The sequence below is a fragment of the Trachemys scripta genome, chromosome 11 (genome assembly GCF_013100865.1).
Source record: "Trachemys scripta elegans isolate TJP31775 chromosome 11, CAS_Tse_1.0, whole genome shotgun sequence".
NCBI lineage: Eukaryota > Metazoa > Chordata > Testudines > Emydidae > Trachemys > Trachemys scripta.
Genome location: NC_048308.1, coordinates 10,637,732 through 10,649,744, shown reverse-complemented (window position 1 = coordinate 10,649,744; position 12,013 = coordinate 10,637,732). Strand labels below are relative to the sequence as shown.

General features: G+C 41.0%; 1 protein-coding gene across 7 annotated transcripts in view; it reads right to left on the bottom strand.

The window, feature by feature from the left end:
• Positions 1 to 12,013, bottom strand: part of KALRN (kalirin RhoGEF kinase) — a 739,094-nt gene that overhangs the window by 362,639 nt on the left and 364,442 nt on the right. For all 7 annotated transcript variants that reach the window (XM_034786199.1, XM_034786196.1, XM_034786193.1 and 4 more), the window contains exon 9: positions 7,284 to 7,514. In XM_034786199.1, coding sequence (XP_034642090.1) covers positions 7,284 to 7,514 — 231 coding nt within the window. The remainder of the gene's footprint in view (positions 1 to 7,283; positions 7,515 to 12,013) is intronic.

Here is a 12,013-nt window from a genome sequence, read left to right as displayed (position 1 = left end):
TTACAATTCTGTACATCCAGGTGGTGCAGAGGGAACATTATCACTGCTACACACCTTCAGAGGTACATAAAACTCTAGTGGCTGATGGGGACAGTGGATGGGGAGGCTTGTGTGGCAAACAAGCAGTATTCTTCTATAATGTTTCAAGACCTGCTATGGTGGCTGAGGGGGTGGTGGGGAGTGGGAATATGCAAAAGCTACTTCTAGGAAGAACAGGGTCCTAATTTAAAAGCATTTTGGGAATTGGGAGGGTTTGAATAATATTGATTAAACCCCATTTTTATCCCCATGCCCTCACCAGGGGACCAGTCCTGCAGGATGCTGAATGCTTCCTATGACATCAATGGGAAATGAGGGCACTGAGCTCCTCCCATGACCAGGCCCTCCAAAGGGTCTGAAAGTTCTTAGGAGGCTATTGAATAATAGCTTTGCACTTGCACATGCCACTAAGGATTTGAGATGAAGAATGATAGCTCAAACTAGTTAAGTGAACTCTAGTCTACATGTAAAATGAGTAAATGACTAGACAATACACACTTTACTGAAGTGGTCCAATTTTTATTAATTCATCTGACATCCCTTGCCACAGTACTGATCATAATGAATGTACCTAGTACCCAAGTGGAAGAGTCCTATTTATTTCCAAACGAACTTAACAGAAATTCAGCATTAGTTACTGAAAAGGTCCCATCCTGTCAGTACTTCACCTCAGAATAGTGAGTGAAGGCCACGCATCTCCTCAGTCTTGTCTAGACTGGTACTCATATTGCTTGAAAAGATGCTCATTTTTTGTCAGAACAAATAAAATGGAAAGCAAATTGCCATTAAGAAACTGTTGCCAAGTTGTTTTTTTCTCATGGTCTGTGACAAAGCGGGGATGGAAGCAAAAGAGGAAACACTTTTCTACGGTGCAAATGTAACACTGACAGACCATGGTCATCGGTGGGCAGGATCCAACTGGGGACCTCTGAAGCTTAGTACATGAGCCTCTCCAGCATAAGCTAAAAGCCAACTGCCTCTTAGCTAAGGATGTAGAGCAGACTCATTTTATCTCTAAGTGGTCTCAGTGCCACCAGATGGGACAGAACACCACACCCAGAAGGTTTGTGGGTTACACAAACACTGCAGGATGCTTGCTTCATGCTAGACAAGCAATTGTCATGTACTAAATAAGAGGCTGTTAAGGACATAAAGTAGGGTTTAGAAATTCAGACACATTAAGTAAACTCTCTGAAAGCTATATAGAGAAACACTGCACTCTATGATCTGTCCAAACTGGGTGCTGAGACATTTATATCATATTGTAAACCAAATGCAGAGAACTGAAGACTGAATAATTGCTAGAAGATCCAGCTTACTGAAAACAAAGACATCTCTATCTTTAGGTTTTGGAGAATGGAAGACCTTTTTCTTTTGGACAATAACTCCAGAATTGGAACATCTACTCACTACTAGGTGAGAGGAAATCCAGACAGCATTGGACACTTATGCCTAATAAACCAATAAGAAACAGAGAAGGCTCTGAGGTGACACTATTGAGATTTAAGCTTGGGAGTGATAAACATTAAGCATATTTTATTACTTGATGGAATGACTGAAGGAGCTGTGAAGATCCTTGGTGATGCTTTGAATGTTAATGTTTTAATTACTGATCTTGACTTGATTATACAGTCCCTCCTTCTTACTGTTTGCAAATTTCTTTTATGAGACAGTGAGAATGCTTCTTGCAAATAAAGGCACAAAAGGGAATATATAGCCTAATTTGGTCTGTCTTTGAAACACACTGCAAGACAGATAGTAAGCTGCCAGAGGTGTAATGGGAACTACCAGTTGCCCTGAAGAGATCAGGAAAACTGAGTGGTGGTGGCAGTGTATACATATAATCCTTCAAAGACCCATAGTCTGAAAGCTGGAGAATAATGGATTATGAAGTACCTCATAAACCTTAGCACCCTTCTGTAAATGGGCTAAATAGACAATATGTATCACATGGAGTATCCAATACTTCCAGGTACTGTATAAAATCAGGCAGGTGCCATGTTGGCAGTACCTTATGCTCCATGCAAGAGATATATGTTTGGACATGATCTGCTTCTCCAGCCAGTGAAAACCAAACACATTATAATGGTGAAGTACTTGCCCATGAGGAGATAGTGCTTCCTCCTTCCACCTGCACTTCTCCTGCCAGCCAGCTTTATTTCTGTATTGATTTTTAATGACACTTTCTCTGCACCATCCTGACAAATTAAGTGTAACAGCATGTTAAACTAAACATCCCACAACATATCTGACCACTCCAACCAACCACAGTGAATTATCAAGTGATGGGTTGGCTATAAAGATGAGTCTTGCACTGGGCTCTAAAAGCCAGTAAACTCCAGCTCACACAGACAAATGGAAGAAGTTAGTTCTAGAGCCAGGTGCCTTCTACTAAAGACACCCAACTTCAAGTCCCCCAAAATGTGCATATAGGAATGACCAGCAATAGGACTTCAGCTGATTTCTGATATCTTGTTAGTATATTCAAGGAGAGGTGGTTCCTAAGGGTGGCCCAGTGTCAAATCATAGGGCTCTATAGTTTAGCATCATGATTAGTCACTACAGTGATGGACACATTATGAATATGACAGATCATAGAATATCAGGGTTGGAAGGGACCTCAGGAGGTCATTTAGTCCAACGCCCTGCTCAAAGCAGGACCAATCCCCAACTAAATCATCCCAGCCAGGGCTTCGTCAAGCCTGACCTTAAAATCTTCCAAGGAAGGAGATTCCACCACCTCCCTAGGTAACCCATTCCAGTGCTTCACCACCCTCCTAGTGAAAGTTTTTCCTAATATCCAACCTAAACCTCCCCTACTGCAACTTGAGACCTTTATTCTTTGTTCTGTCATCTGCTACCACTGAGAACAGTCTAGATCTATCTCCTTTGGAACTCCCTTTCAGGTAGTTGAAAACAGCTATCAAATTCCCCCTCATTCTTCTCTTCTGCGGACTAAATAATCTCAGTTCCCTCAGCCTCGCCTCATAAATCATGTGCTCCAGCCCCCTAATCATTTTTGTTGACCTCCGCTGGACTCTTTCCAATTTTTCCACATCTTTCTTATAGTGTGGAGCCCAAAACTGGACACAGTACTCCAGATGAGGCCTCACCAATGCTGAATAGAGGGGAATGATCACGTCCCTCGATCCACTGGCAATGCTCCTACTTATACAGCCCAAAATGCCATTAGCCTTCCTGGCAACACGGGCACACTGTTGACTCATATCCAGCTTCTCGTCCACTGTAACCCCTAGGTCCTTTTCTTCAGAACTGCTGCCTAGCCACTCGGTCCCTAGTCTGTAGCAGTGAATGGGATTCTTCCATCCTAAGCCCAGGACTCTGCACTTGTCCTTGTTGAACCTCATCAGATTTCTTTTGGCCTAATCTTCCAATTTGTCTAGGTCCCTCTGTATCCTATCCCTACCCTCCAGCGTATCTACCACTCCTCCCAGTTTAGTGTCGTATGTAAACTTGCTGAGGGTGCAATCCATGCCATCCTCCAGATCATTATTGAAGATATTGAACAAAAGCAGGCGCAGGACCGACCCTTGGGGCACTCCACTTGATACCGCTTGATCATAAAGAAGCAGGTGGAACTGCAGTTCCTGGGACACAAATGCATCTCCTCAGACTGACTAACTCCACTAAAAAGGTTGGCAGGTGCATTCTGCATAAGCTACCTCAGATCCAAGAACACCGCAGGGATCCAAAAATATTGCAATTTTGCAAGCCTGTTAGACAATTGGTGGACATTCTCCAACTATGGATCAGCAGTCACAAATCTCCCCTCTCCCCCACCCAATTTCTCAAGTTGCTCCCTCTGCCAATCAGCACCACCTCAAGATTTTTTCTGGACTGTGCATCAGTTGGCTCAGCCTCATACAAGAACCTATCTGAGAAAGCCAGGTATCTACTTCATGAGAAGGAGATGTATAGCTGAAGGTTATCAGCAAACGGATGGCACTGCATCCCCATATGTATCATAATTTCCCCAAGTAGTTTCATGTATACAGTGAACAGGAGATGCAAGAGAATGGGACCACATCAGAGGGGATGGACAGTTACCCCCCCCAACCCACTGAGCTACTGAAGAACAACCCTATCCAATCTACAAGATCCTACAGATGTGTCAGCTATACCTTAAACATTTCATACCAGTGCCTGCTAATAATGTAATGATATCAACATGGACACCTGGCCTCTGACCAGAGGCAGATAGTCAACCAAGGAAATTAAATTTGTCTCTGTTAATGTATTTGAGCATAAAGCTAGGATAACATATCTATGAAGTCAGAAAAGTCCAAGTGAGCCTGGTGCTGTGTCCAGCATGCCCTTCTCAAAAACAGTCCTCAAATAATTAGAAATGAGACCGGGCCACCACTGTCCAAGTCACTGTCACCTAGTGATTTGCTTCCTAGCCAGAGACCAAAGTTTGTTTGTAACTAGTTGACATCCTGCTCTTCTCCCACTTAGCCTTCAGCAGCCATGAGAGGCATGGTTCCTTGTAGTATCCTGTAGCTGCCCCAGCTGACTCAGGGCTTCTGTACATGAAAGGAAACTCTATCTGCAAATAAAGTATCTGTCTCCTGGCTTGCTGCTGTGTTCCCTGAGAAGCAGCCAAACTAATCAAATTTCAATCAAAGGAGCAGCACTGGCAATGAGCTGAGAGAAGATCAAACATATCACTCTCCCTGTTGGAGGGGTATGCGAGTATTTCCTATAGGAAAGATTGAGAGGTTTCATGGGAAGGGAATAATGGCTGCAAAATAAATAAGTGCTAATAGGCCACATTTAGACATCTGGCAGGGCAACCTGCCACCAAAGTGTCTGAAAATATTAAGCTGCAAGTTTGAGGCATCATGCATAGATCATTTAGACAACTTTTTTGATGGACTCTGACATCCCTCTACCTTACTTGGTACATTTCAATCTCCAAATATATATTTTAATTCATCTGTATACTTATTAATTTGTTAGTGACAGAATTCAGACCTAAACTATTCCTGCCAATATAAGAATCGTAGCAGGGTGTGCCTGTGCCAAGCAAGATCTATAGGAATGATCCTGAAGAATACTGATCCATTTTGCAAATCATATCCCAAAATCTTTTTTCCCTGTGTAAACTTTTATCTCACATTTCTGAGTCTGTTTAGATGGTAATTTCATTTACTGAGTTATGATGCATTTATCTTGAACACTAAAGATGTTTAAAGCACAAAATGATTCATCTCTTCCTTCCCATTTTATAAGCAGGGTAAAAAGATGCCTCTAACAGTAAGTGTTTGCCAAGACAGAAACTCATTTGTCATTAAGTTGCTGCTTCCTAGATAATAACTACCCATTATAACAAAAATTTGGAAAGATTGCTGCCAATGGAACACTACAAAGCTTTGCAGTGATGCATTCTAAAATGATTCTGCTCATGTGAAATTTATTTTTCACGAATGTAGCAGTTCTAATACACACCAAGGACCCAGACCCGCTCTCATTGAAGACAATGACAAAATTCCCCATTGACTGGAAGAGATGGAGACTAGAGGACTGAATGGGTTTCACTAATAAGCCAAAGCCTGCTTGCTTTACCCCACGAGTAGTCCTATGGAGTTCAGCAGGATTGCTCACCAGAGTAAGGGAGGCAGGACTTGACCCAAAATACTGAAAGAAGGTGTCTCTTACATTAATTTGGACTAGTCTTCCTTAGGCTACTCACAAATCCACTTTGGAATGTAGCACAATCTGTGACATACGGGTGAATGAAGGTTCCTATACAAACTTTAATATTTACTTGAATTTTGCATGTTTTACTTTGATGTCACATCAGAGTACATTTTTGGATTTCAGACATTTCCAGTATATGCTAGTACTGAAACTCAGTACTCACTCAATCATATAAAGATGCTTTAATATGCAGCATCCAGATTTCATTATCATACAGCATACATATTTTAACATATAACGTAAGAAGTTCCTTAAATTAAGCATCTCCTTTATATAATTATGACCTTAACACGGTTGTGAATATTTTGATTTTAAATAAAAGCTGAACAAAAGTAATGTTTTTCACCTTAGTAGTAAAAACGCTGCCCACAATGCTCAAGCCTGGTAAGAAATGTATCTATCTACAAGGGAGCGCTATGCTAGCAATTCTCTGTTTCTATTGCCAAACTGTTTATACATGAGAACATCACAGGGGCTGCTAGCTTGTCCCTATAAGTTCTGAGTTCCTGCCTTCCTCACACGCTTATGAGAGCTTACTCCCTCAACCTCTTCCTTGAGTTTCTCTGTAAAGAGGTGACTTACAAACAAAAAAGGACTTTAATATATGCCATATCAGGATTAGAACCCACAGCCCCTTCACTCACAGCAGGCACCATATTAGCAGCACACAACTTTAGCCAGTAGCCTGCCCCTTAACATGCCACATAGTTGGAAGTGAGATGACTCCTGCAATGTTTGTTCTTCATGCTTGTGTACAAAAGGGCAGCTATTAGCATGGAACTCTTGTGATTATTGTTAGTTATCATATTCTTATAGCTACTCCCCTAAGAAATTGAAGGCAACTTATCTGTAACCAAAGTTCTTCAAAATGAACCTCTGCATATATGAAGGTTACTGACTTTCAACTGAAGTTCTTTGACATGGACTCTGCACATTTACACTCATGGGATGTGCTGCTGATGCACTTTGATCAACTGGCTGTCACTGCAGGTACCTGGAGCCCACAAGTTGGAAGATGCAGAGATCACTCAAAGAAAAAAAAAATTGTGCTCTACTGTGAAGAGCCTAAACTCTGTTGAACAATATGTATTATTTCCATAAGGCAAGCTGGAAAATGGAGCAATTCAAAACTATTCCACCCAGCCCCCGCCTTTTTTTTTAAACCTTGTCACCCACCTTTTTTCTGTTACCTATCTTTTTCCAAAGCACATGCTGTAGCTGTGATAAGCAACTGTCTACTTCCAAAAGCTATTAACCTTGTAAACATTTTACCAAAGGTCTCTTGTTATAAGTTACATTATCAATGGTGGCATCTGACATGAAGAACTCTACGAAAGTTAGTTGAAAAGTACTGAATGGTGACTAGGATAGTACTGTGTATCTAGTATATGTAATAATACTGGGTGGTAACCAATATCCTCCAGATGAGTCACCATACAAATTTAATGGCTACAAAGAGATCTAGCCATAACACGTATTAGTCCTTCAGACTTTCATTTCACCGCTCTAACATATGACATTACCTGCTGAACATCCTGCTGGAAAACACAGAGCTGCAGCCTTTGATGTAATCGGACTTTTCTGTGCTGCCAGATGCTCTCTAGGCGCCGCTGGTGATGCAAGACTTCATGTACCACATCCAAGACCTGGTGGACAGCCTTGGAATAATTAGCAGTAGCAGTAAGGGATTCAGAGTTTCCAGGGCTCAAGGGACGCTGCAGGACATCCAGCAAAGCCTTCCCATCCTGGCTTACCTGAAAGAAAAAGATTGAGTCTCGAGGGGACAACTTCATTGGTGCTGATAACATTTTCTTTAACATCTGACAGCTTGCAACAAGAATAGTCTCATCTTCCCAATTCTTCCCCGCCACCCACACCCCAATACATGGCTCTGTTAGAAGGAAAAGACAGGAAACCTTGAGCAATTAATTTTTTTTATTTTTACTTGTGTATTCATCACCTGCCTCAGTTTCACAGTGGACCTACTGTGCTGCTCAGTAGGACCTCAGGAACTGAAATGACAGGTCCATATAAGGCAACAGATACCTAGATAGATACTGAACTACTGCATGTTTCGCAGACATTTGGGCACTGAAAATTAATTGACAAATAATGTTGTGTTATGAGTGGTGTTTGGAGGCAGGAGACATATAGACACATTCTGGTGAGGAGGTGGCATTTTCCGAAATACACAGATGACTAAAACATTCACAGTCGGTATGGTAAAAGAGAGTCATTTCTTTGTGAGCTTATGACGTATGAATGCAAATTCCAATAGGTGAAATTCATGCTCTCCTTCACTCAGTAAGATAAGAGAAAATAAATTAGTAAGTGGTAGTACTAACCTTCTCCAAAGTATCTTTCCTTCCCCATGAATAGTTCAGAGAAAATTACAGGCCTATATTTTCAATGGGCCTGAGAAACTTGCATGCAAATGTTGCAAGTGAAATCATTTTCACATACGAAACCCTGCATTTACACACAAAGGGTTTCTATGCATGCAAAAGAATGCATCCAAATTGTATTTCTTGTGTATTTCATGGGACCCACTGAAAATTTCAGCCATAAAATACAAAATGTAAATGAACTACAACTATCTTAATTTAACAAATGTGGGTATTGGAGTCTTGTAAGAGGGGATTTGAGAAATACATGGATAGTCAATGTGTGGTTCTGATATCAGTTACTAATATAAAGCACTCTATAAGTACTAAATAGAGCTGTGGACAGAATGCAGATTCAGCTTTATAGAGGCTTTTGAGATTTCAAAATATATTTTCATTCCAATTAGGAACAAAGCCTGAACATTTCAAAATTCTTCACAAAAGAACATTCCAGAAAAAAAATTTATTTCAGATCAGAGTTTCATTTCAATGTAGATGTCTTAAAAATGATATTATATAAAACAATTAAAAAAATTCTCATCAAAAAGTCATTTCAATAGAAACAAAACAAAAGTTTAGTTATGGAAATGTTAGAAGAGGATGATTCAACATTGTTGGAACTTTATTCCCTTTTTTAGTTCTGTAAATAAATTTAGGCAAAATTGACATGATTTTGCAAAACATTTAGATTTCAATAGAAAATGGTTCTCTCAAAGTTTTTCTGACCATTTCTACTACTTAGTATTATCAGTACATCTCAGAATATTTCTCAAAGATGGGTAAGTGTCATTATCCCTATTTTACAGATAGGGATATTGATGTATTGAGAAATTAAGTGACTTGCCCATAGTCATGCAGTAAGGCTGTCACAGACACTCCTGATTCCCAATCCCATGCACTTTCCACAGATCATGCTGCTTCCCAGTCAGTTACAGGAGAATATATCTGGAATAATGTCAGTGAAATCAATGGCATTATTTTAGATTTATACTGGTGTTTTACCAGGAACAGAAGGTCACCGATGGTTGTAAAATATGCTATGGCAAATCTCTGCAGTTTTATAAACACAAAGGACAGTTTTGAACTAGATTTGGAAATGATTAGGGAGCTCTCTGAGTGGGTGGGTGGAGGGGTAATACTCAAATTCCTTTGCTCATGAAAATGGGCAGGAGCAATCTATGCATGCTGGAGTCAGGGAAGCTGCAGCCTGCTGGGGACACAGATGATGGAGTTGCAATAAGGATGGCAAAAGAAAATGATGATACAGATGAGGATTTCAGCAGAGAAAGTTGAGGCAGAGGCATATACAAATAATGTTGTCAAAGTGGGGATAACCAGGTGGACCATACATTTTTAGTCTCTGAGGTGCCACAAGGACTCCTTGTTGTTTTTGCTGATGCAGATTAACACGACTACCACTCTGAAAACTGCATTTATGGACATGCTGTATTCTGGAGAACATTTCTGGAAATGTTCTGTCGAAGTTCAGGGCTAGCTTCTCCTTTGGCCCCTCTCAGTCTCTGTAAGTGCAGTCCCCTAAGGTGTTAGGCCACTTGCCTTCATCTGTCCCACAATTCTCACTCTTTAAATTGGATCCCGGGGTACAGTACCATGTGTACTAGCCATGAGTGCTCAAGCAGGCCCAACTGGATTCAACTGTCCTACAAGATTTCCCTTTAGGAGCTGTGATCAATGTGCACATACAGTAAACCAAACAAAGTAATCGTTAATCTCAACAGCAGGAACACAGTGAAACAAGAAAAAGGGTTTCTTACACAACAGTCTAGTTGCATCTGTCTTACCTAAAGCTTAGGTAGATCTAGCTTACCCCAGTATCCAACCCTGAGTCTGAGGGGACAGTCCGCTCACCTGTAATCTTGCTCCCCCCGCCGCCTCCAGAGCATCAGAGATTCAGGTTTGTATCCACTTCAAAGGCCTTTGTTTCAGCTTCCAACCTGAAGGGCCCCTGAGGTTAGAAGCTGGCCCTTTGCCCAGTGGGACCTACCCCATTGTGACGGTTTCCCCTATAAGGCTTTATGGAATATGCTTATGAATGTATATATGACATAACTAGAATATGTTTTGAGCTACATATGCCATGTAACATATCTCTGTAAAGGTTATGATCTATAGTACTGAATCTATTAATCCTATTTGTATGCATGTATCATTTTTGTACTTGAAGTTAGGAATATTGGCTGTATACTTGCTTGATTTTAACTAGCCTAGTAGAGCATTTGTTCAGCTTCTTGAGAAAAGTGCAAATTAAGCGCCCAATCAAAAACCACTTAAGCCAACAATGAACTTGAAGATGCCAATCCACATCTGAACCTTCCCAGGAATGTGGCTTGGCTGGTAAAAACGGAGTCATGCATGGACATGTGGCTTGCCCATGTGACTCCAAAACTCCATCTTGGAGCTGGACTTTGCATCGGAGTGAGGAGGGGGTCTCCACCCACAAGAGAAAGTCTATTTAACCCCCTTGGAAACGCCTCCATTTGATCTTCAGCTGGCTAAAGAGATAGCCTCTCCACCCCCAAGGATACCTGAAAGAAACTGGAACAAAGGACAGTAACTGCAGGGGGTATGAGTGATTGCTAGACCCAGACTAGCAGGAGACTAGTCTGTAAAAGGAAGCTTACTGGAACTGGTGAGGTTTTATTTGTATTCAGTTTCTTAGACATAGACTTGTGTGTTCTATTTTATTTTACTTGGTAATTCACTTTGTTCTATCTGTCACTACTTGAAACCACTTAAATCCTACTTTCTGTATTTAATAAAATCACTTTTTACTTATTAATTAACTTAGGAGTATGTATTAATACCTGGGGGGCAAACTGCTGTGCATATCTCTCTATCAGTGTTATAGAGGGCAAACAATTTATGAGTTTACCTTGTATAAGCTTTATACAGGGTAAAATGGATTTATTTGGGGTTTGGACCCCAATGGGAGTTGGACATCTGAGTGTTAAAGACAGGAACACTTCTGTAAGTTGCTTTCAGTTAAGCCTACAGCTGTTAGGGGACGTGGTTCAGACCCTGGGTCTGGATTTGCAGCAGGCTAGCGGGTCTGGCTCAAACCAGGCAAGGCACTGAAGTCCTAAGCTGCCAGGGCAGGAAAGCAGGGGCAGAAGTAGTCTTGGCACATCAGGTGGCAACCCCCAGGGGGTTTCTGTGATCCAACCCATCACAGTGAGGTTAGAAGCTTGCCCTTTGCCCACTGGGACCAACCCGATATTTACCTCCCATAAGGCCAGAGCTAAACTTCAAAGGGAATGATGCCTGTATTGTCCCATTAAGTATCTGTCTTGGTCTGCTTTCCTGCCAACCTGCTCCTGCTGGAATTAACCCTCTTGGTAATTATATAACAAATAAATAATAATAGTCAAACAGAGGTACACATAATATTCATAAAATATTAAAGGAGTTTTTCCAAGTCCTTCACACCTTCTATGACTCATTGACCTTTCTTCAGTTCAAAAGTTTCTGTTCCAAAAGTGTTTCTTTTATGAATGCTATACCACCCCCCAACCAATGGACATGAAAGAGCTGTGTACTGAAAGATTTGCTAATGAATGGATTTGAAAAGATAAATGAATAGTTTCACCAGTCTGGGAAGCAAGTTACAGTGCTTTTTCAATCACTTTCAGAGTTCTCCTCAGAACTGAAAAATAAGTCATTGAATTGCCTTTCATGTGAATGCTTTGCATTTTTCAAGGATTGTTCAAGGACAGAAGCATTAACATTCCTGCTTAGCAGGTCACATCACAACTTTAAAAAAAGCCAATCTATGGGAAATACACTTGAGCACCATCGGTAAAACTCACCCAATGCAGAAAATAAGCAAAGGTTCTATGCACTATTTGCAT